Raw genomic sequence first — 22366 nt, forward strand, 5'->3', positions numbered from 1 at the left:
ACAATCGTCTGGTAATTGGTTGGCAATCACAATTTCTGTAAGGACTGATTGATCCTTGCTGGCACGCTCACATTTACAAAAATACCCTTCGAAAAGCCAAAAACCCAACATATATTTTTGGCACGCCCAGTGGGACTATTAAAATATGGCTAGACGAAGACGACAAGGAGAAAATGAACGCTTGGAGGAAGGCGTAGAAGGAGAGGTAGAAATACCTAATCCAGAGGATAATGTGGTAACACATCCTGTGGAAACTCCCATGTTATCAGAACCTTTGGTCGAACAGACCAGTACTTCTGGACAAGAACCATATGCTCGTAGTATTGGACGAAACCAAGGAATTGGGCCATCCACCATTCCATCTACTCAGCCAACAAATCCATGGGATGGCTTAGTAGATGCTATGGGACAACAACTAATGAACACAATGGAAAAATGGGCAACATCCTTCTTGGATCGAATGAATAATCACCAACTAACAAACACAAGACACACGAAGGAGGTTTTAAATGTCCCTCAGCAAAGATTGGCTAGAGATAAACAGCCTATGCAAGTTAATGGACATTCTAATGGTCAAACTAGTACCCAAAACTTGGAAAGACCATCACCTCAGTCTTGGTATCACTACAACAAAAGTAACCTATGGTGACGAAAACTAGTGAAGAAAATAAAATTCGTCACTAAATGAAAATAATTTGTGAGGAATTTATAAATTTTGTCACATATAATAAAAAAATAAAAATGATAGGTGACAAAATTTATTTTCGTCAATAAATACTTCATTTTAAGTGAGGAAAAATTAAGTTTCGTCACCAAAAATTTTCCCGCTATTTTTTTTGGGTGGCGCCAAAATTTTGAGACTTTTGGTGAGAAAAAATTTTGTCACTAATTATAAAATTATTTGTGAGGAATATATTTTCGTCACCAAAACGTTTTAATATTTTTGATATCTTTTGGTGAGGAAATAATATTGTCACCAATTTTGGTGGGAAATTTTTGATATATTGAGCGGCAATTAAGAAAAAATAGGGTATTAATTTTTTTTACCCCTTTTCTATTTATCATCTCTATCTCTCTCTCTCTCTCTCTCTCTCTCAAAATAGGGTATTAATTTATCTTATCTCTTGCTCCTCCACCACGCCGATCACCATCGTCGCCTCTATTAGCCTTGCCAATCGTCGCCGCCACTAGTAGCCTTGCCGGTAACCGCCACATCTTCTTCGCTCGGTGATTTGGTACTTGATTTATCTTTGCTCTTTTTCTGGTATCTCTTTCTCTTATTCTCTGTATTGGTATGGTGACGAAAATTAGTGAAGAAAACAAATTTCGTCACTAAATAAGAATAATCCATGAGGAATTATAAATTTTGTCACGTATAATAAGAATATAAAAATAATAGGTGACGAAATGTATTTCCGTCAATAAATACTTACTTTTAGGTGAGAAAAAAAATAAGTTTCGTCACCTAAATTTTTCCCACTAATTTTTTTTTGATGGTGCCAAAATTTAGAAACTTTTGGTGAGATTTTTTTTTCAACAATTAAAAAATTAATAATGAAGAATATATTCGCGTCACCAATAAATTTTTTTTTTTTGAAAAATTTGATTTTAAATATTTTAAAACCATTTGGTGAGATATATATTTTCGTCACCAATAATTTTTAATATTTTTAGGCCTTTTAGTGAGAAAATTGTTTTGTCACTAATTTTGAAAGAAGAATTTTAACATATTAAGAAGTGATGAAAAAAAATAGTCTATTATTTTTCCCTCCTTTTTTTTTTTGGATCAATTTTCCTAAATTATTTTTCCCTCCTTTTTTTTTTGGATCAGTTTATTTTTCCCTCCTTTTTTTTTTCTTTTTTTGTTTTTTTTTTATCAGTCTTCGTATCAATCTGTATCTCTATCTATCTCTCCACTACAACAAAAAGTGTCTTTGGAGATGAAAACTAATGACGAAAATAAATTTTGTCACGAAAGACTTACCCTTTAGTGAAGAAAATAATATTTTGTCTCCAAATGTGCCATTTTTAGAGAGAAAAATAAAATTTCGTCACCAATCTACATACATAATAAAAAATTAGGTGACAAAATTATTTTTCGTCATTATTTTTATTTTTTTCGTCACCAAAATTTTTTCCCGCTATTAAAAAATTTGAGGGGAATTATGTCGCCAAGTTAGTGACAAAAAATTCCGTCTCCATTAAAAATATTATTAGTGAGGATAAATATTTTGCCACCAAATATTTCAATTTATAAAACTACGTAGTTTTGTGTTTTGGAGACAAATTCTATTCCTCACCAAATCTATTCTCTTGACCCAAATGATCCATTGCTCTCATTTCACACGCAGAGGCAGACTGTATAGCTTCATCAAAGCTCTTCATTTCTCTCTCTCGCACCATTGTCCAACTCACAGCACCGTCCACGAAATCCAGGTTAGTTGTAGTCTCTGTTCCTCTTTCTCTACCCCTCTCTCTATTCGGGTCTCTCGTTTCTCATTCTCTACCCTTACTCTGTCTTCAGACGCGTTTGGGTCAAGATGAGATTAAATCCATTACATTCATTGCTTCTAACATTTCTATAACCTCTCTACTTTGAAGGTTCCATGAACAACTTGAATGATTTTAATTTGGGAAAAAAATATGAAAAATATAATGATTATCATGTTCGATATTCTGATTATGATATTCATATTATAACCAATCACTACTAAAAAAACAGTTAAAGATCACACTTTGACAAATGAAAATATCTCACTTTTATTAAAAGTGTGATAAAAAATTAGATTAATATTTTAATCACACTTTATTTGATTAAGTATGATAATATTTATTTTTTATATCAGTTTTCAATTATGATTATTTATATTTTTTTAATCACACTTTCTAGTTAATATGGGATTATATTTATTTTTTATATTACTTTTCAATTAAGTATCATTATATATTTTTTAGATTTATTCTCTGTATGCATGATACATACACAAAGAACAAACCAAACAACAGAGCATCGTTTGGTCTCCTTCTCATATCGCTCATCGTCCCTCTCATCGACAGTGATCACCGTCCCTCCCTATGTCTCACCGTCTTATTGCCACAGTCGGTACACCGTCTCGCCTCCCATCGATTTTGATTCAGGGGTCTCTCTCTCTCTCTCTCTCTCTCTCTATTTCCCCATTTCACTCTAGCTCTAGGGTTTTTACTTTGTTTTTGATGCTATAGAATCTTGATTTCTGTGAAATGAATAAATGTGTTTTGATTTTTGTTCTAGATTTAGGGGTTTTTTTCTATGCAGAGGCTTGATCTGTTCTGTATGTTGTATGATTCGTACTGTATGCTGTATGATTCTTGTAATATTGATTAGAGGAATTCATCTACTTCTAATTTGAGTTTCTTAAGGTGGTCCAATGCGTTCTCACCATTCCAATGTTATGGTTTCTTGTGATATAAAGGTAATTGCCCTGGTTGATATAATTAGATTTGAATCAAATAATATACATGAATGTAAGGCAAGTATATGGGATGAAATATAACACACTAATACATACAAGCATGGTAAGGCAAGTAAACCACATTTGGCATGCTTTTAAGCACTCAGGAACACTTGACACAAAAAAGTAACATATTTTTAGATTAGTATAGGAGCCAAAGGATTGGGTCGGTAAAAATACTTTTGACCTTTTTAGGTTCTGAAAATTAACAGAAATATAGAATAATAAGTTTACTTTCATTTCCAATTTCAGAATTTGCATAACCTAACTAGAATTTTTATCAATAGGCCACACACCATATTCTGTCCAGATTTAACACACTATTAGGAAAATGAGCGTTTCTCTCAATCTACCCAATAACTTTTACTCAAATAAATTTTGTTGGAAAGAGGACTAAAAATGCTAAGTTTTGACATAAGAACCAACCTAAGATGATTTTTCTAGATTTCTATTTTTTTTTTTTAAATACACGAAGTGGACTGTTTTCTGGAAACACAGGGCTAGATTGTTTAAAAAAATTGTTTAGACTATAAAAACGTCTAATTAGGGGCTACAAAAAATGTCACATGCTCTAAATACCTCAAAGATCATCCCCTACATTCAGTTTTGAAAAAGAAGTAAGTTTGACATTTTTCCAAGAGTGATAAAGTTGCAGCAGTCATGAAATCAGCAGAAAATACAAGGTAGCATCACTTATTCATACTAACACCTAAATTTACACCCCATTTCCAAGCATACCAACATTTCATACATACACGGGACATGCTAGGAGGTAGATTAAGAAGAGTAAGCAGGATTAGAGAAGAGAAGAGGGGTGTGTAATTTACTATGAAGCTAGCTTTCAAGTTCTACTTCCTTACTCTCTCTCTCTCTCTCTCTCTCTTCTTTCTTTTTTTTCTTTTAAGTCTCAAACTCTCTACTCCTGTTGCTTCAGCAGCTCACAAACGAGGATGAGGGGCTAAAAGAGGTGAAAATATATATACATAATATAGACTGAAAAATTAGAACTATAGGGTTGCATGTTTGGCCCCTCTTTGCAAAAGAAGTGTGGTGTTCTGGTGAGATTCCCACAAGTTACAAGGGAATAAAGGAGCATGGGAGTTACAAGGAACTGATGGAGCATGGATTTGCCACCCCTTCCCCAAAGAATCAAATTAGACACACTTAAGGGATTTATAGCATATATTAAATCATATAATAAATAACTGGTACAAAATTAAATATATATATATACAAAATAAGTGTAAGGATGCCAAATGAAATTTTGTAACCAAAAATATTTATTATTAGTATATAATTAATGAATGTAGAATTCTATTTTGTGAGAAAGTGAAAATTCAAAGGTTTAACTGAAATAATTACTAATAATATATTACAAAAATTAGGGTCACTACAATCTGTGTCTAGTTTAGCCTTTAGTATTGATGGACAGTTGCTTGCATCTTGAAGTTTTGATGGACTTGTTAAAATCTGGGACATAAATTCTGGGAATCTTAAGTGTACGCTTGATGGTCCTAATGGGGCATTGAGGTGAGATTTTATGACTACTCTTAGTGTTTTTTGTCACATAGTTAATGTATGAAGATTGAGTATGAACTATCTGCCTACACAGTGGGTCACGTGGCATCCAAAAGGACATTTGGTCTTGGCTAGTTCGGAGGATTCCACTGTTTGGATGTGGAATGCTGACAAAAGTGCCTATCTTAATCTGTTTTCAGTCATGCTAGTAGTGTGACTTGTGGTGATTTTACACTTGATGGCACTATCCTACTTTTGGTGACAACAAAATAGAAATTGTATATTTAAGGATTTTCATTCAGAAACTAAATTTTATCTATGCCTGTGTGTTTTACTTCCTGGTAACTTTAGGTAACAATTTGTACTGGTTTTAATGATGCAACTTTGAGAATATGGAATCCAAAAAGTGGTGAAAACATCCATGTGGTTAGAGGTATGCACTTGTTTCCTTTTAAAGATTTATGTTTTGTTTTGTCCTGTGCAGGTACTATTTAGCATTCATTTTTTGTGCTAAATACATAATAGTGTAATTCCATGCTTGATGTGCTGCAACATATCTTTTTTGTGGAAATTTGAATGGTCGTAGTAGGAAGTGCTTGAAGTTAATAGGGAAGATGGGCCTTATCCTCCCTAATACCCATGGTCAACACACGATGTTTATAGTTTAAAACTTCCATTTCATGGGAGAAATCTATTTCCTAACCATTAATTTGAGCACTAAATATTGATAATAATTTTTTTTCTTGGATTTGATTTTAATTAGAGTTATGGTTTTTACTAAAGAAATGTTCTCAAGTACTTAATTGAAGAGACATAGAATTCCCATGTTATCATGTAGGGTCTTAAAGCCATTGATTTGCATAGAAAAATGTTAACGAGATACTATTTATATATTTGAATAGCTAAGGGCCGCCATTAAGAAGAGTACTGCTATTTTTGACAAAGAGAAAGCACATAAGCGATTGTCAAAGCTATCTGGCGGTGTTACTGTTTTCAAGGTAAATATTTACTGAATTTCTACTGTTGCACGTATTTTAATGACTTCATTGCAAGTCTTATTCTTTCAGGTTAGAAAGGCTGGCAAGGCAGAAGTTGGAGAAAGGAAAGATCGGGTTACAGATGCTTTAAAAGCAACAAGAGCAGCTGTGGAAAAGGGAATTGTTCCAGGCAAGTTTGTCTTTTTCATTTTTGATGGCCAATTACATTTCATTTTTGGAGTAAGATGATCTTAGTTTGGGTTATGATGCTGCCAAGGGTTTGTTTCTCTAGATGCTACTTAATAATCCTTTCATCCTCATAATTCTGTTAAATTGAACTGAACTTTGCCAACCAAAATCTTGAATCATTTGACATAGTGAAATCTTGATGCATTTGTTGCCTGAATTTGATAGAAATTTTCCAGTCCAAAGATTAGCAACCTACTTGATGTGATACTCAGAATTTCTTATATTCTCTATCTTCTTTTTTCCAAGCTTCCAAACAGCATTATGGTCATGTCAAGAAAACTAGTTAGTTGGTCTAAACTTAGCAAATCCTAAAGGTTGTTCTAATTATGTTTCTTTCCTTTGTATTTAGATGGCTTGTTTGATTTTTGTAATTTCCTTGCTGAAATCTTCATTGACATTGCCATAAGCATCTAGGTTATAAGTATTGTAATTGAAACTTGTCATGTAGACAGATTTTCATAGCAGTGCTCATTCTATTTTTTTGCTATTAGTGGATGCAAAACTTATTCCTTGTGAAACAGTATCCATACACATTCCCCACAACTAGACAACATCTATTTTCAAGGCAAGAAGGAACACCCCCTCACAAATTCACATATAGTTTTTTTAAGACAAAAAATACACAAATTATGAGAGCATAATATCTCACAAATAAGAACTCCAAACCTAATTAAAATGCATAAACATCAGTTGCAAATCAAATAACAAATTATGACATGATGTTTGAACTTTATACTAGATTGACCAACTTTGTGAAATGAAAAATTGCAAAGAACCATGGGTCATTTGTGTTCCTCTCCCAGGACAAGTGAGCTTACTTTATCACTAGTTGAGGACAGAAGCGTTGAAAAGTGGTTTTTCCCCCCACTCACTATATTTAAGCCATAATTGGCTCTTATTTTGGTTTTATAACTTTAAAATATCTGGCCGTGCACTAAAGATTTTTATTTTGGATTTGTTAATTCTATATATATATATATATATATATAATATCTATATGGTAATCCAAACATTTTGTACTAGTAACAATCAAAATGGTTCTTCCTTTTGTGTTGATGTAGGAGATGAAGAGTCAGTGTGATAAGAAAATGTCTGACTTTATCTTTTCTACTAGAATAGTCTCTACAAACAGTAAATTTATTCATATGCTTGTATTGACTATTATGTTGTCTTAATTCCTAGATTTATGTTTGCTGGCCTTTGCTGAGGCATTCTTAACTACACCATTTGCTTCAACTGAAAATTTTTGACCGAGAAAAAGTAAAGCAAAGAGAATAGTGTTACAATTACAAATTTTATTGTTTGTTTACTTTTCTCAGATGAATACTCAGATATTATTAGCAAGTAGATATCTTACAGAATTCATCTATGACCCCTTGTGATTCGTTTTGTGTGGGGATTGGATTATCCCTTGCCTTTGCATTGTGGCAGGTTTTAGATTTATTAACTTACCTTTGTATACTGAAAGATATTTTTAAGAATTTTGTGATTCGAGGAAGTGTGAGAATAGATTATAGTGGAAAAAGTATTTGATTTTGACAAAAAAAATAGCTTATATTATCATTACGGAAGTAATCTAAAGTTTTCAGATCATTAGTTATTTTCAAAAAAATTTGTAAATCAATTCAAAAGGATTTATATTAAAAGCTTCGAAGAAGTTGAAAGTCCCTGTATGTTTTTTGTAATTATGGTAAGATTTGGCTGGTTTAACTAGTTTGATGAACTGTGGTTGGTGCTTGATGTATTTTTGGTAAGAACTTTAATATGCACGCATTGTTGACAAGATGCTGCACCTACGGACATATTATGGCATGTTTGCTTCTAATACATCCCCTCATTCACAATGCTTTCAATTGTGACCTGAAAAACAGACGGAGCCTGTAGCACATTTTGAATCAGTTGTGGCTATAGTGCTTAATGTACTTTGTCAAATTATAGGCAGTATTGGAGCAATTTCAAGGTCTAGGAGTACGAATTCAATTAGCTTGCAATTTTCTATCATTTATAGGAGTGGTATTCAAGTGCATATTTGTTAAGTCATATTGGGCATTGCAGTGATTTTAAATGATTTGAGGCAACTACGCTCAATTACATTGGGATTCAAAATCATTTTGTGAAACATAAAGGGCACTTGTATATTTGAATATGTGCAAAATACTACCATGTTTTTCTTTTTTATTTGTTCTCTATTACAAACATCATGTCCGGTCTCGTGGCTGTGAGATACATTAAACTACCCACCAGCTGCTTGTAATACGTCTCATCAACTAAGTCTCTATTTCCGTGTTGCTTTATCATCAAGGATCACCTCAACTCTTTGAAGTTTTGAATTGTTATATGCATTTCTACTAAATTGGTTTATAAAATAAAATTATTTATATATGAGTTTAGATGTAATTGATAATATATTAATGTTTGCCTTGTTTATTTTCTTTGTAGATTGGTTTTGATGACGTTCGGAAGCATACTTGCAAATGAAGATCAATTGTTGAATTTTTTTCCCTAAACTGATGCTTAGTTGTAGTTGCAAATCAAGATTGAGTATTGATTTTTTTTTGTGGACTCCACGTTAGTTCATTTTGGGATTTGCTTTGATGGTTTTTTTGTGATACTTAATGGATTATTAGTAAAGTTGTTTGATGGATATATTTTGATTTATAATATAAATGGTTTAGTGAATTTTTTTGTGGAGTGATGTATAATAGCTAGTGGATTTCTTAGTACAATTAAAAGGCTATTTGGATATGAGCAGGGATATTTATGAAATAATAATTTAAATTGAATATAAAATATGGAACAAGTTTAGTGACGAATTTGTTTTGTCATTTGTACTTGTTATTATGACAAAGTGATTATTCGTCACTAATAAACTTTTTTGTGACAATTTACTGCAGTTTATATATGAAAGTTTTTATTTATTTGTTGTTTGGTGACTAAAAATTTCATCACGTATATATATATTTGTCACGAAATATATTTCGTCATCCATGTATGACTTTTGAAGACGAAAAATTTCGTCACTTTTACATCTTATTGTGACAAAATTATTTCCTCATCAATGATCAACATGCGTGACAAATTTATTCGTCAACTAAAGTTATAAATATGGTACTGAATAACTATTTGGTGACGAAAATGAGAATTTTTGGCGACAAAATGTTGTTTTATTGGTGACAAAAAATTATGACTTTTGAAGACGAAAAATTTCGTCATCTTTACATCTTATTGTGACGAAATTATTTCCTCATCAATGATCAACATGCGTGTCAAATTTATTCGTCAACTAAAGTTATAAATATGGTACTGAATAACTATTTGGTGATGAAAATGAGAATTTTTGGCGACAAAATGTTGTTTTATTGGTGACAAAAAATTATGACTTTTGAAGACGAAAAATTTCGTCATCTTTACATCTTATTGTGACGAAATTATTTCCTCATCAATGATCAACATGCGTGACAAATTTATTCGTCAACTAAAGTTATAAATATGGTACTGAATAACTATTTGGTGACGAAAATGAGAATTTTTGGCGACAAAATGTTGTTTTATTGGTGACAAAAAATTTCGTCACTGAAGTAATTTCATTGGTGACGAAATTATTTTTCGTCACGTTGGTTTTTAGTGACAAACATTCAATGACGAAACTGGTGACGAAAATATTTCCTCACAAATATCTATAGTGACGAAATTAGCTCTTTGAAGACAAAAAAATTTCGTCATTCAAGACCCAACTTGTTGTAGTGTATGAACCTGTTTCGAGGCCTACAGTGAGCCAAAGTGCCTCAGTACTCAACAATGAGGCCACACAAATTGGTGGACCGGGCCAAATACAAGAAACTGGCATAAGAATGGTTACAAATCCCATGTTCGAAGCCATACGTGGTACTAGGGGGTATAATAATCCTTTATTCGAATTCATACCCGGGGGGTTGGAAGGTTTTCCCACAAATGGAAGGGATACAACATCTGTTCCAACACCTTTTGCAGGTCCTTTCACAGGACAGGCTCAAAGGGGTTACCCACACCCCCAACAGCAACCTGTACCACAGGGGCACCCAGTCCCAAATATGCAACCTTATGGACCAAGAGGACAACAGGCACAAGTTTGCCCACCAAACCCTGTGTTTGTCCCTCCAGTAGTGGTTCAGCAAGCACAAAATTTGGTTCCTAGAGACCAGATTGCTGATATTGTTAGGGAGATATGTGGACCAATGGCTCGGGGGGTCCAGACTCCTATATACAGAAAACCATAACCAGAATGGGTAGATAGGGTACATGAATACCCAAAAGGATTCAGAATACCAGATTTTACTCTATTTTATGGAATTGGAAATCAGTCAACTGTAGAGCATATTGCTAGATTTGCTGCTCAATGCGGTGAATTCACTAATCATGATTATATGAAACTGAGATTATTTCCAAATTCTCTGACTGGAGGAGCATTTGTATGGTACATCAACCTTACACCTGGGTCCATTCAAAATTGGCAACAGATGGAAGAGGCATTCCATGCCCAATTCTTCCAATCGGAGCCAGAAGTTTCCATGGCAGACTTGGCTAGATTGAGTCAAAGGCCTGAGGAAAAGGCTACTCAGTTTATTGCCAGATTTAAAAGGGCTCGGAATAAATGTAGAGTCATTCTCCCAGAGCCAGAGTTTGTAAGATTGGCTCAAAACGGTTTAGAGTTCAGGCTTCGAAAGAAGTTTGATTCAACTGAGTTCAGGGATTTGGTCGAATTAACCTATAAGGTGCCTAGATATGAAGCATTATTAGAAGAAGAACAAGATCGAAATAATGCCTCGTATAAGACATATTATAGAGATCCCAATTATGAAATCGATGCAGCAGAGATTGTGGGCAAAGAACCTGTAATTTGTGAAGCATTGATTCATAAAGACACCACCATCGACCAGCAGTTTAAAAAGAAAGATTTCCACAGAAAGTATTCTTTCGATATGGCAAAAGCAGATGACATTTTTGACCATCTGCTTGTAGCCAATTTCCTTAAGTTACCAAAAGGAGTAAAATTGCCATCTCCAGATGAACTTAAAGGAAAAATATATTGTAAATGGCATAACTCTTGGTCTCACTCGACTAAAAACTGCATTGTTTTTCGAGACAGGATCCAGGAGCAGATTCGGAAAGGAAGTCTGAAATTCCCAACCAAAACAGAAAAGATCATGGGGATTGATAGTAACCCGTTTCCAGAAGTTGGAGAAGGCACAGTTAATGTGGTTGTACCAAACTTCCAGAATCTATCTCTGCAGGAGTTGGAAGAGGTCAACGTGCAAATGCATACTGCCAACCAGACAACTGCTAAGAAGGAGACTAGAAACCCACCAGCTATTGGACAAGGTTTCTCACATCAGAAGGAGCAATCTGACGAAGAAGCACTAGATGACAATTCCTTGGAAGCAGCTGTAATGCAGAGGATGTGTCCCAGGTGCAGACTGAGTCATAAATGGTTGAGGGGACTTCCAATTGATGGAAAATACTACAGAGATGTTCAAAGACATTCTAAGCCAACCAATGCTTACAACAAAAGGCCGTATCCGGGTAGTGATAGGCAGCGACCATCAATGGTTGAACCTGCAGTGGACAGAATGCATGCTAAAGGCAAGAGGTCCTTGTATGAGTCTAGACCACCTAACTACTACAGAGTAGAAAGCAACCATTCTGAAAGAAGATTGGGGAAGAGTTCAGGTTACGGGATTAAAGCCAGGGATTGGCCTCCTAGACTAACCTCACGCAGAACTGAAAATGGCTACTTTCATCAAAGGCCAGAAACAGACTCGAGACATGAAGTCAGGAACAAGCATCTACCTTCACAGCCAGTTTCGAAGGCGGTTTCGAAGGTAGAAAGAAACAGTTCCACATCTGGATCAGTAGGTTCGTGGGTGCCTGGAGTCCCAGACTGGTTTGTAATGCAAAACAAACCTAGGGAAGTGCTTGCTTATGGAGATGTTGTAAACCAAGGCAGGATGATCAAGCCTCCTATGGTGGCTCCGAATAACTGGGTGCTGCTTAAACACCCAAAGACGAGGGAACCAGACATGGTCCCAGTCATCTCAAGATCACAGAGGAGAAAAATTCAGCGCAGGTACACCCAGTACCAGAAAGATCTGAAGAAAAGTGGAGAAAATTCTTCACCAGTCAAAACGGAAGGAAGGAAGAACCCAAAGTCAGACCATGCTCCAAAGCCGGTTCCATAGAGCAAAGTGGTTTGCAGCCGAGAACAATTGGCTAAGGTTCATGCCGAACTAACAGCCAGGGAGAAGGCTAGTTTAGCTGGATTGGAGAAGGCTCTGATGGAGAGTGATAGTGAGACAGAAGAAGAGATTGGCACAAGCCAAAAGAAAGAAATGATGGAAGAAGAGATGTTCGAAGCCTTCATGGCTGAACAAACGTTTCTGACTAAAGAGCCAGTTGAGAAAGATCCTTCGAAGGGATCAGTTAGCAATGAAATACCAGAATGCATCATGCAGGATGTTTCCGAGGAAGTCGATCAAAGTGACCAAGAGGGGAAACAGGTACAGCCAGCCATCCAGTTTGGCTCGTTTCCCCCAGTATCAGTGAACATGGTACACATACTACCACAGGAATTCCAAGCTGGAGATGAGAATCAAGAGGGGCAGGAAGCTGATCCAGTTCAGATCTCTAGTGAAGACTCACAAGCAAGTATGGTGCAAGATAATTTCGAAATGGTTACCCCGATGGAAGATGAATATGAGAGCGAGGAAGTGGTAAGCATCAACCTATCGTATCCATTCGAGTATCCCTCGAATTCCATGACACAACATGTTAAGCCTTTGTACATCAAGGCTTTCTTCGATGGGATACAACTGAATCGAGTCCTAATAGACAATGGGGCAGCAGTAAACTTGTTGCCGAAATCTTCTTTGAAGAAACTAGGAAAAAAGAATCCCAGGTTGATACCAACCAGCACAACCATCGCTGGTTTTACTGGAGATAAGCAAATGGCTCAGGGGATTCTACCCATTAATTTAAGTGTGGGAACCAGGGATTGCATGACAGCATTCTTCGTAATCGACAGTAATGCTAAATATAATACTTTACTTGGAAGAGATTTGATCCACACTAACAAATGTGTGCCTTCTTCTTTGCATCATAAAATCATGATGGCTTTAGGCAATGGAGAGACAGAGGAAATCGATGCAGATCCTCAACCCTTCATAGCCTGTGCAGACTTTGCGGAGGCTAAATTGTATATTGAGGGAGTGACACCGCTCAGTATACTGATGGAAGATGACGGTTCAGCCGAAGTGACGGCTGATGAGGAAGTGACACACTTGAAGCACTTAGTCCAAGAAAGTGCTGATGAAGAGGTCGTTCTAAAGGATGACAATGATGCCTGGTTATAGGCAAAGAAGTGAAAAGCAAGAAGCCACATCCTTGGCTCTGATTAAATTCTCAACATTGGATGTAGAAGCTATAGTCCAGAGAGTACAGGAGCAAGAAAGAGAGGCCATGATACTCGGCTGCAAGCAGAAACAGCAACAGGTCAGAATTTTGACCCTTGGGAAATATTGTGCATTGGACATTGAGACAAAAGTCCAGGAGCTACAGGAGGAGGATGCCTTATGGACAGATTTTGTCTATGAGGAGGAGGGCAAGGATGTTGAACTAAAGAACCTAGGAGCAGAACAAAGCAAGAAGGCTACTTCGAAGGTTGAAAGAATCAAGGAAGAAGCTTTGGTAAGTCCTCAGGCACAAGACCCTTTAGAAGAAGTAAATCTAGGGGAAGGTTCTGTACAACAGCCCACTTATATAAGTGCTTGTTTGAATGCACTGGACAGAAACCAGCTATTGGTTGTTCTGAAGAAATACAAAGATTGTTTTGCATGGTCTTATAATGAACTACCAGGATTGGATAGGTCATTAGTGGAACATAGGCTCCCCATGAAGCCTAATTTCAAGCCTTACAAGCAGAAACCAAGGAGGATGAGTCCAGAAGTAATTCAGAAGGTCAAGGAAGAGATCCTTAGACTCCTCAAGGCAGGTTTTATTAGAACAGCCAGGTATGTCGAGTGGCTATCTAATATTGTGCCTGTAGTCAAGAAGAATGGCAAAATGAGGATATGTATCGATTTCAGAAATTTAAATCTGGCAACTCCCAAAGATGAGTACCCTATGCCTATAGTGGACTTGCTGGTGGACAGTTCAGCAGGTCACCAAGTCTTGTCAATGATGGATGGGCATTCCGGCTATAACCAAATCTGCATTGCAGAGGAAGATATCCACAAGACAGCATTCAGATGTCCTGGAAATATTGGCACCTTTGAATGGGTTAAAATGCCATTTGGTCTAAAGAATGCTGGAGCTACATATCAAAGAGCCATGAACACTATCTTTCATGATCTTATTGGAGGATATTTGGAATGTTATATTGATGACATTGTGGTTAAATCCCAATCCATGGAAGAGCACCTGTTTCACTTAGAAGCAGCCTTTGAAAGAATGAGAAGGTTCAAATTAAAGCTCAACCCTCTTAAATGTGCCTTTGGCGTATCATCTGGAAACTTCTTGGGTTATGTGGTACACAAGAAAGGAATACGGATTGACCAGAACAAAGCCAAAGCCATCATTGCAGCCAGGCCTCCATCAAGTAAGAAAGAATTGCAGAAGTTCCTTGGACAGGTTAACTTTCTTCGAAGGTTTATTTCTAACACTGCAGGAAAAACTAAAGTATTTTCTTCCTTGTTAAGGCTGAAAGCTGAAGAAGAATTCGTGTGGTCAGCAGAGCATCAAATTGCTTTCGAAGGTATCAAAGCCTACTTGGCTAACCCTCCAGTGCTGATGCCACCAAAGGGGAACAAGCCCTTGAAGCTGTACATAGCTGCAGCAGAGGATTCATTGGGAGCTTTCTTAGCTCAAGACAATGAAGAAGGCAAGGAGCAAGCTATTTATTACCTTAGTAGGTTTTTAAATTCTTGTGAATGTAAATATTTAGCTGTTGAAAAGCTGTGTCTTGCTTTGTATTTTACTGCAATAAAATTAAGATATTATCTTCTGCCTACAACTGTCTTGGTAATTGCAACCACAGATTTGGTTAAATATATGTTATCTAGACCAATGTTGAGGGGAAGAATTGGCAAATGGATACTTGCCTTATCAGAATTTTATCTAGAATATGTCCCTCAAAGGGTAGTAAAAGGGCAGGTTTTAGCCAATTTCTTGGCAGATCATCCATCTCAAACAGAGAGCCAGGAGATAATGGAACTTGGTATGGCAAGTGTTGAGCCATGGCAAATGTGGTTCGATGGGTCGAAAGCAAATGGGTTAATTGGAATTGGTATTGTAATCAAGTCTCCACAGGGGACAGAAACTACCCATGGTTTTAGAGTGGATGAAACTACCTGTTCCAATAACCAGGCTGAATATGAAGCCTTAATTGTGGGACTAGAGATTCTTATTGGATTACAAGTACATGCAGTTGACATATTCGGAGATTCTCAATTGGTGGTTAACCAAGTGAAAGGAATTTTCAAGTGTCAAAGCATAAGTATCTTGCCATATTATGTTGTTGCATTACATTTGCTTTCTCAGTTTCAAATAGCAAATGTAACCCATGTTCCAAGATTCTTGAACAATAGAGCCAATGATGTGGCTCAGAGAGCTTCGAACTTCAAGAGAAGGGATAATACCCAAAGGGACATAAGCCAAACAACATATCAGAGATTAATACAACCTTTGAATAAAAGGAATGTGATCTTGGAAGTCAATCATAATGACTTACAAGAACAAGATTGGAGGCATCCAATAATGCAGTACTTGGCTGGTCCATCTTCGAAGGCCAATAGAAAAGTCAAATTGCAGTCTATGCAATATATGATATATGGTAATGCTCTCTACAAAAAGGGGGGAGATGGCTTTATTGTTAGAATGTCTAGGCCCGAAAGAAGCATTAACAGCCATGGCTGAGGTTCATGAAGGCATCTGTGGTGCTCATCAACCTGGTGTAAAAATGAGGTGGTTGCTTCGAAGGCATTCCTATTATTGGCCAACCATCCTTAAAGACTGCATAGAATATGCAAGGGGGTGTCAGGCATGTCAAAAACATGGCACAATAAGGCACGTGCCCATAACTGACCTACATGCAGTAGTGAAGCCTTGGCCATTCAGAGGGTGGGCCATGGATATGATGGGAAAAATACACCCACCTTCTTCGAAACATCATTGTTTCATTCTAGTGGCCACTGACTACTTCACTAAATGGGTCGAAGCTAAGCCATACAAGGCTGTAGACCAAACAGAGGTTATTGGTTTTATTAAAGATTTGATCCATAGATTTGGCATCCCGCAAACCATAACAGTTGATAATGGAACTGTGTTTGATGGGAAGATGGTGAAGTCTTTTGTGGCAGAATTTGGAATTAGTCTTGTTAATTCTACACCCTATTATGCACAAGCTAATGGTCAAGCTGAGTCATCCAATAAGTCCTTGAAAAAAGGAATACAAAAGGTTGTGGATGACAATCCCAGGGATTGGCATAACCTATTATTGGATGTTCTGTGGGCATATAGAACCTCACCGAGGTCAAGCACAGGAGTCACTCCCTATGCCTTGGTGTATGGACATGATGCAGTCTTACCAGTAGAGATTAATGTTAAATCTTTGAGAGTAAGATGTCAAGATCAATTGAATCCTGAACAATACCATCAAAGTATGTGCTTAGAATTAGAAGGCATAGATGAAACCAGAATTTTGGCATTAAATAGCATTCTTTTCCAAAAGAAGAAAGCAGCCAAGAATTATAATAAGAAAGTCAAACACATTGGCTTTGATGAAGGTGATTTGGTATGGAAGACAATACTCCCAATTGGGATTAAAAGCCATAAGTTTGGCAAATGGTCACCTAACTGGGAAGGACCATATCAAATTCATAGGGTTCTGCCTTTTGGAGCATACCATTTAAGAAATTTGAATGGTTATGTACATCCCAAAAAGATTAATGGCAGATATTTAAAACCTTATTTTCCAGCCATTTGGGAAACACAAGGGATAGAGTGAATACCATATGCAAAAACACAAGCTTGCTCAAATGATATACAAAATATTGTGCTTTCATAAAGAATCAAGTACATTATGCCACAAATTGGCCCAAAAATCATTACAATGCTTTAATTGTTTTTGTACAATAGCTTTCCTATTGCTAAGGGAAGGAAATAATTGAATAGCTGCAGCCATGTTTTCTTTTCGATCAGCCAGCCCTTGATTGGTGATGTGCAGTTTCTTATCAGTTCGAACCAAGGCTTGGTTTACTGCGGCTAACTCCTCTTCAAGCAGAGCTTTCTTCTCCAGAAGTTGGACTCGAAAGTGGGAGGCAAAAGAGTGTTGTTCTTTCAGAGTTGATACTTCAGTATGCACTTGAGAAACAAAACTCTGGTCCTTAGCCAGCTTCTCATCCGCAGTCTTAGCAGCATGGCAAATGTTGAGATAAAAATCAATAGTAGCTGCAGCCTGTGATAGATGACTTGAGACACTCATGGCAGACCGCTCAGCAATGTTACAGCATTGAAGGAACCCATTCCTGATGATAGGCCTTTGTAGAGCCTCGAAGGGGATCCTTGAAAAAGAAGTCAACAGTTGCAAGCATGTGCCCAAATCTACTGAAGGTGCAAAAGGCTTGTTGCTGGAGGAAGGAGAACTCTTGAAGATTTCCAGTAGGGAGTCAGCCAAGGCTAATGGCTCAGCTTCAGCAGTAGAGGTGGGAGAGGTAGAAGGTATGTCAAAGAGACTAACTAGTCTTCCTTCAAAAATGTCTACCTCATCCCTTGACATGAAGGGCATAGAGAGTGTTGTGGTGGAAGACACAAAGGGCTGCATGGGGATGGGAGAAACGGATGGAACATCTTTGGCAGCCTCTTGGCCACCAGCAAATCAAGTAAAGAGGGGCTGGAAGTGGGCATTGGTGATGAGCCATGAATTGAAGAGCTACCAATGTCCTCTGTGGAAGAATCAACTGCCCCTGGGAATGGAGCAGCAGTTGGAGTTTCTGTAAAGGACGGAAAAAAAGCAAGGCTCGAAGGAAAAGTAGACTGAGGTAGGTCACGAGCCAAAAAAGGGAGGTATGGCTTTAATCCAAGAAGAAGAGATGCAGGAATACTGGGACTTAAGGAAGGTACGTCAAATATAGGCTTTGGAAGTGGAAGTACGATTCGAACAACCCTGACATTCTGCATTTGATCAACCTCAACCGAAATTGAGGAAGGCCTCATTGGAAAGGTGAGTGCAGTAGTTGTCGCTGCAAAAGGAAGAAATGCAGAACAATGTTAAACTTCAATACCACAAGCTGACAAAGTAAAAAACAGTAGAGGTATGAAAGAAATTACTTGTTCCAGAGGCACTGGTACTGATGGGAGAACTGCGGAGAGAATAGTATCCAGCAGTCCGTTGTTTTCTGGCTAGTTCCCTTTGCAATGCATCAGCAGCAGCAGCTCTCTCTCTTAAAATTTGTTGCTGCCGTCTTTTCTCAGCCCTTTCAAAGACGACTATGGCTTTGGAATGTTCTTGTTCCACGGCCTTGGCGGCTGCCTCATGAAGGGGATCTTCAATCAAGGCAGTAGTTGAAGCAGTCATTTTCCTTCTCTTTCCTATTGCTTGGGCAATTGTCTCAGAATCAGAATCCTCATCAAAGTTAGAAGGGGAGATATCAAACTCAGAAGAAGAGACAGTAATCTTTCTTCTCTTTTTCTTTGAATTGGCATTGTCTGCTCATTAATTGTTTTCTCAGCTCCTTCAGCCTGAGGTTCGGATTCCTTAAAAATAACCTCCTCCTCTACTTCCCTAGTGGTTGTCTCTTCTTGGGACAAATCAATCACCCTTTTCCTCCTCATCAAGGGTGACTCATGCTCTTGATCTTTTGCATCTTCTTTTCCTTCTTCTTGCACCTCAATTGTTTTCTTCTCAGGCTCAAGCAGTCTCTGCTTCTTTTGTTTCTGATCACCTTCAACTAAATAAACTTCCATATTACTCACCCACCAACTCTGATATCTCTTCAAAAAGGTGCCTTGAGGAATGAAAGGGATGTACTCAAAAGTGGCCAGATCATCCATAAACTTGAAGGTTGCCTCTTCTAGCCTTGACTTTCGAACCTTCAAATCTCTCTTGGTCAGAGTTAGGTTGGTGTTGCTGCAGAGAGGTATTGGAACTCCTTGTGTGAGGCCAAATTGTCCAGCAAATTGAGCAGGACAATAAGGCTCAGCTATGCATTTATAGGCTCTGGGGTTGGTGGTCCCAATAAACAGTTCTCTAGGGATCAGTAGGGAAGCCCACATATCTTTGTGAATAGGCAAGGCACAGAGCCTGTCACTGAGGAAGTGACTCAACCAGGCTGGACCTATGCTAGCTTCGAAGGGACGGAAACGGTGATCAGGAAGAGCAGCTGGTAGTTGATGAAAGAAGGAGAAATAAAAGGCAAAAGTAGCTGGATAAAGTGAAGCATTGGCTAGTTTTATGCCATGAGTGAGAGAGTGTAGCCCAGAAAATTTAAGGCATTTGGATTGTAGTTCAGTAAAATAGGCAAAGAGCCAAAGCTGAAGGATCCAAAATGGTCCCCCTTGATTAGCATCTAAGGGTTTCTCACAAAAGAGGGAACAAACTCTATATACATGACCCAGAATGTATGGGGCTAAGGCTACTCTTTTCTGCAAAACCAAGGCTTTGGCAAGAGGAGCAAATTCAGGCATGATTCTTTGGGAGGAGGTGCAGAAAAGAAATTTGCAAAGCCAATATAATAAAAAGGAAAAGAATTCCCTATCAGTTACTGGACCCACTCTTTTGTTCTCGGCTCTGACAAAATCACTGTAAGATGAATTAAGAGAGGGGAGGGAGAAAGGGACTGCTAAGTCAAGAAAATCTGGTGTGATGGGGGTACCAATGGGGGATACTCCTAATAGATGGCAAATATCAAGAACAGTGGGGGCCATCATCCCACATCTAAATTGAAAGAAATTGAAGACGGAGTTCCAAAAGCACAAAGCAGTAGGAACTAGGAAAGGGTCCTCCGAGATAGTTACCCTAGATAGTCGAAGAGCATCGAGGAGGCAGAGCTCTTGGAGGTCCAGTGTCTTAGCAGGAATGATCCGATCATACCATTCTTGCCATTCCGGTCTTATCGTGGGCCAGCATCGATGAGGACGATTGCTTCTCCAGTTCTTCCAGTCAAGGCCACCTTCATAAAGGAGACGTTGGTCCACCAGGCGCGGATAAAAGGTTGGGAGCTCAGTAAGGACTTCCTTGAAAATTGGTCCGAGCACGTAGTTCTGCTGCTCATGATGACGAGGGACGAAGATACGTCCATCGATAGCGCTTTTCTCTCCAACCTTGTACTTCTCACATTCTGCGTCAATAAGCCTCTTCAAAGCTAAAGATGAGCCTACGCGCTCTGGGGCTGGCACTTTTGGTGAAGAAAAAGCCATTGATGATACACTCTTCAGAAGATGAAGACCGAAGCAAAGAGGAACCAGTAGAGAGAAGGGTTTGTAAAAAGCAAGAGATTTCGGAACACGAAACGAGAGGGTTTTAAAACCTTTGTGTCCGAAATTATACCCCGTAAGTCATTAAGTACTAAAAGTACGAATGCGAGGAATCTCTTCCAATATTGATAGTTTTGGAGGGAAGAGCTTATTCCGGGATTGGGGCCAGCTTCAAAATGAAATATTTGGCTTCGAAAATAAGATGTTGGCGCCAAAAAATCAAATAACAACGGCTTCGAAATACATAAGCCGGCTTCGAAGCCTATTATATGCTTAAAGGTGCTAAATTGCTTAATTATTGGTTTATTTCGAAGGGTTTAAAGACCTGTTTAGGGATTATGAATCAAAGTAACGACCTTCGGAGCAAACCCTAGTATTCTCTGAGTATGAGAAACACTGTTCGAAGCATCAAAACCAATTGTTGGTTTTTTGTACATATTACTCTTCGAAAGAAAAATAGTCAATTTGAAATTGATTGATTATATTAACCATGACCATATGTTGAGGGGTAATGTTGTTAAAATTTAAAGCATTAATTCCAGACGATATCGGCCAGAATTGTCAATTTTACTCCATAAATTGGAATAAGACATGTTGGTTCTTTTAGTACTTCATTAAAACAATTGACTCGAAGGATGAGATTGTTCAATTCGAAGTTATGAGTTAGCTTTTATTAAAGGAAACAGAGTCAAATAGTGTTAAATACAGAAAGACTTTGTTTATATTAAAGCCAAGACGATTACATTAAGTAACCCTATCTGGGTACAAATTCAAGTTCATAAAAATAAGGAATAGAATAAATAACAAGGTCATGAAATTTTGTCCAGCAATGGTCAATAAGTTTCTGTTCTTTCTTTATTATTTCTTCTATCTCTTCTAAAGTTGGTTGCATAAGCTGATGAGCTCTCACTTCATAATAGAGTTCTTCAGTCTTTGTTTCGAAAGCCTCTTCCCTCAATTTTTGTTCCAATTCATCTATAACCAAATCATCCCAGTACGCAGAATCTTTATTCTTGAAGTCATCGAACTCTTCGATAAAATTCTCTGCTTCATACTGGGCATGAATTCGGAGAGATAAAAGTTGATCCAGAGATTGGATGGTGATCTTAGAATTCCGATGCCAGTGGAGGAGCACTGGAAGTTGGTCCAAAAACAAATGAAGCTCTGCTTGGGCAAGAGGGTTGAGGACATAACCCCTAGTCAGGACATCACAAGCCCATTGAAAGTTCTTAAGAGGAATGTCATCCTCAAGAACATTGAAGGGCAGGTGGGAGAAAACCGCGAGCAAAAGTTGAGCTTGCTTTCGCTCGGCTGGAGAGGGGGATGACGGAGGTTGGTAAGGTGGAAAAACTTTGTCCATTGGAAGGGCAAGTCTTAGTTTCTCTGTCCAAGAAAGAATGGGAGAAGGAGAAGGAGAAGATGGTCCTGCTTCGGAAGATGGGAAGAGAGTAGATGGCTCTGCTTCAGAAGACAAAGGGGAGGGAGCAAATATTTCTATCTCAGAAGATGCAGAAGAAGGTGTGGATGCCTCTATCATGGGAGATGGCACGGGAGCAGAAGGAACAAAGACACTAATATAATTAAGCCAATCAGAAGAACAAATCTTCGCCTTCTTGGCTAAGAATGAAG

General features: G+C 37.7%; 2 protein-coding genes across 5 annotated transcripts in view; one reads left to right on the plus strand and one right to left on the minus strand.

Moving 5' to 3' along the window:
- Window positions 1-22366, minus strand: part of LOC145797387 (endoglucanase 11-like) — a 35346-nt gene that overhangs the window by 10051 nt on the left and 2929 nt on the right. The gene's annotated exons all lie outside the window — the stretch shown is intronic.
- LOC145797388 (chaperonin CPN60-like 2, mitochondrial) lies at window positions 2970-8914 on the plus strand. Of its 4 annotated transcripts, XM_082884408.1 has the most exons (5): window positions 2970-3140; window positions 5361-5442; window positions 5917-6007; window positions 6077-6176; window positions 8675-8914. In XM_082884408.1, the coding sequence occupies exons 1-4, from the start codon at window positions 2973-2975 to the stop codon at window positions 6135-6137; spliced, it is 402 nt and encodes a 133-aa protein (XP_082740534.1). In that variant the 5' UTR covers window positions 2970-2972; the 3' UTR covers window positions 6138-6176; window positions 8675-8914. The 4 variants fall into 4 exon arrangements, 3 of the variants coding, with proteins under 3 accessions (XP_082740534.1, XP_082740535.1, XP_082740533.1); XR_014338875.1 differs by having other exon boundaries at window positions 5912-6176; XM_082884409.1 differs by lacking the exon at window positions 5361-5442 and having other exon boundaries at window positions 5912-6007.

Source organism: Camellia sinensis, chromosome 8 (genome assembly GCF_055761805.1).
Source record: "Camellia sinensis isolate YWXY chromosome 8, ASM5576180v1, whole genome shotgun sequence".
Classification (NCBI taxonomy): Eukaryota; Viridiplantae; Streptophyta; class Magnoliopsida; order Ericales; family Theaceae; genus Camellia; species Camellia sinensis.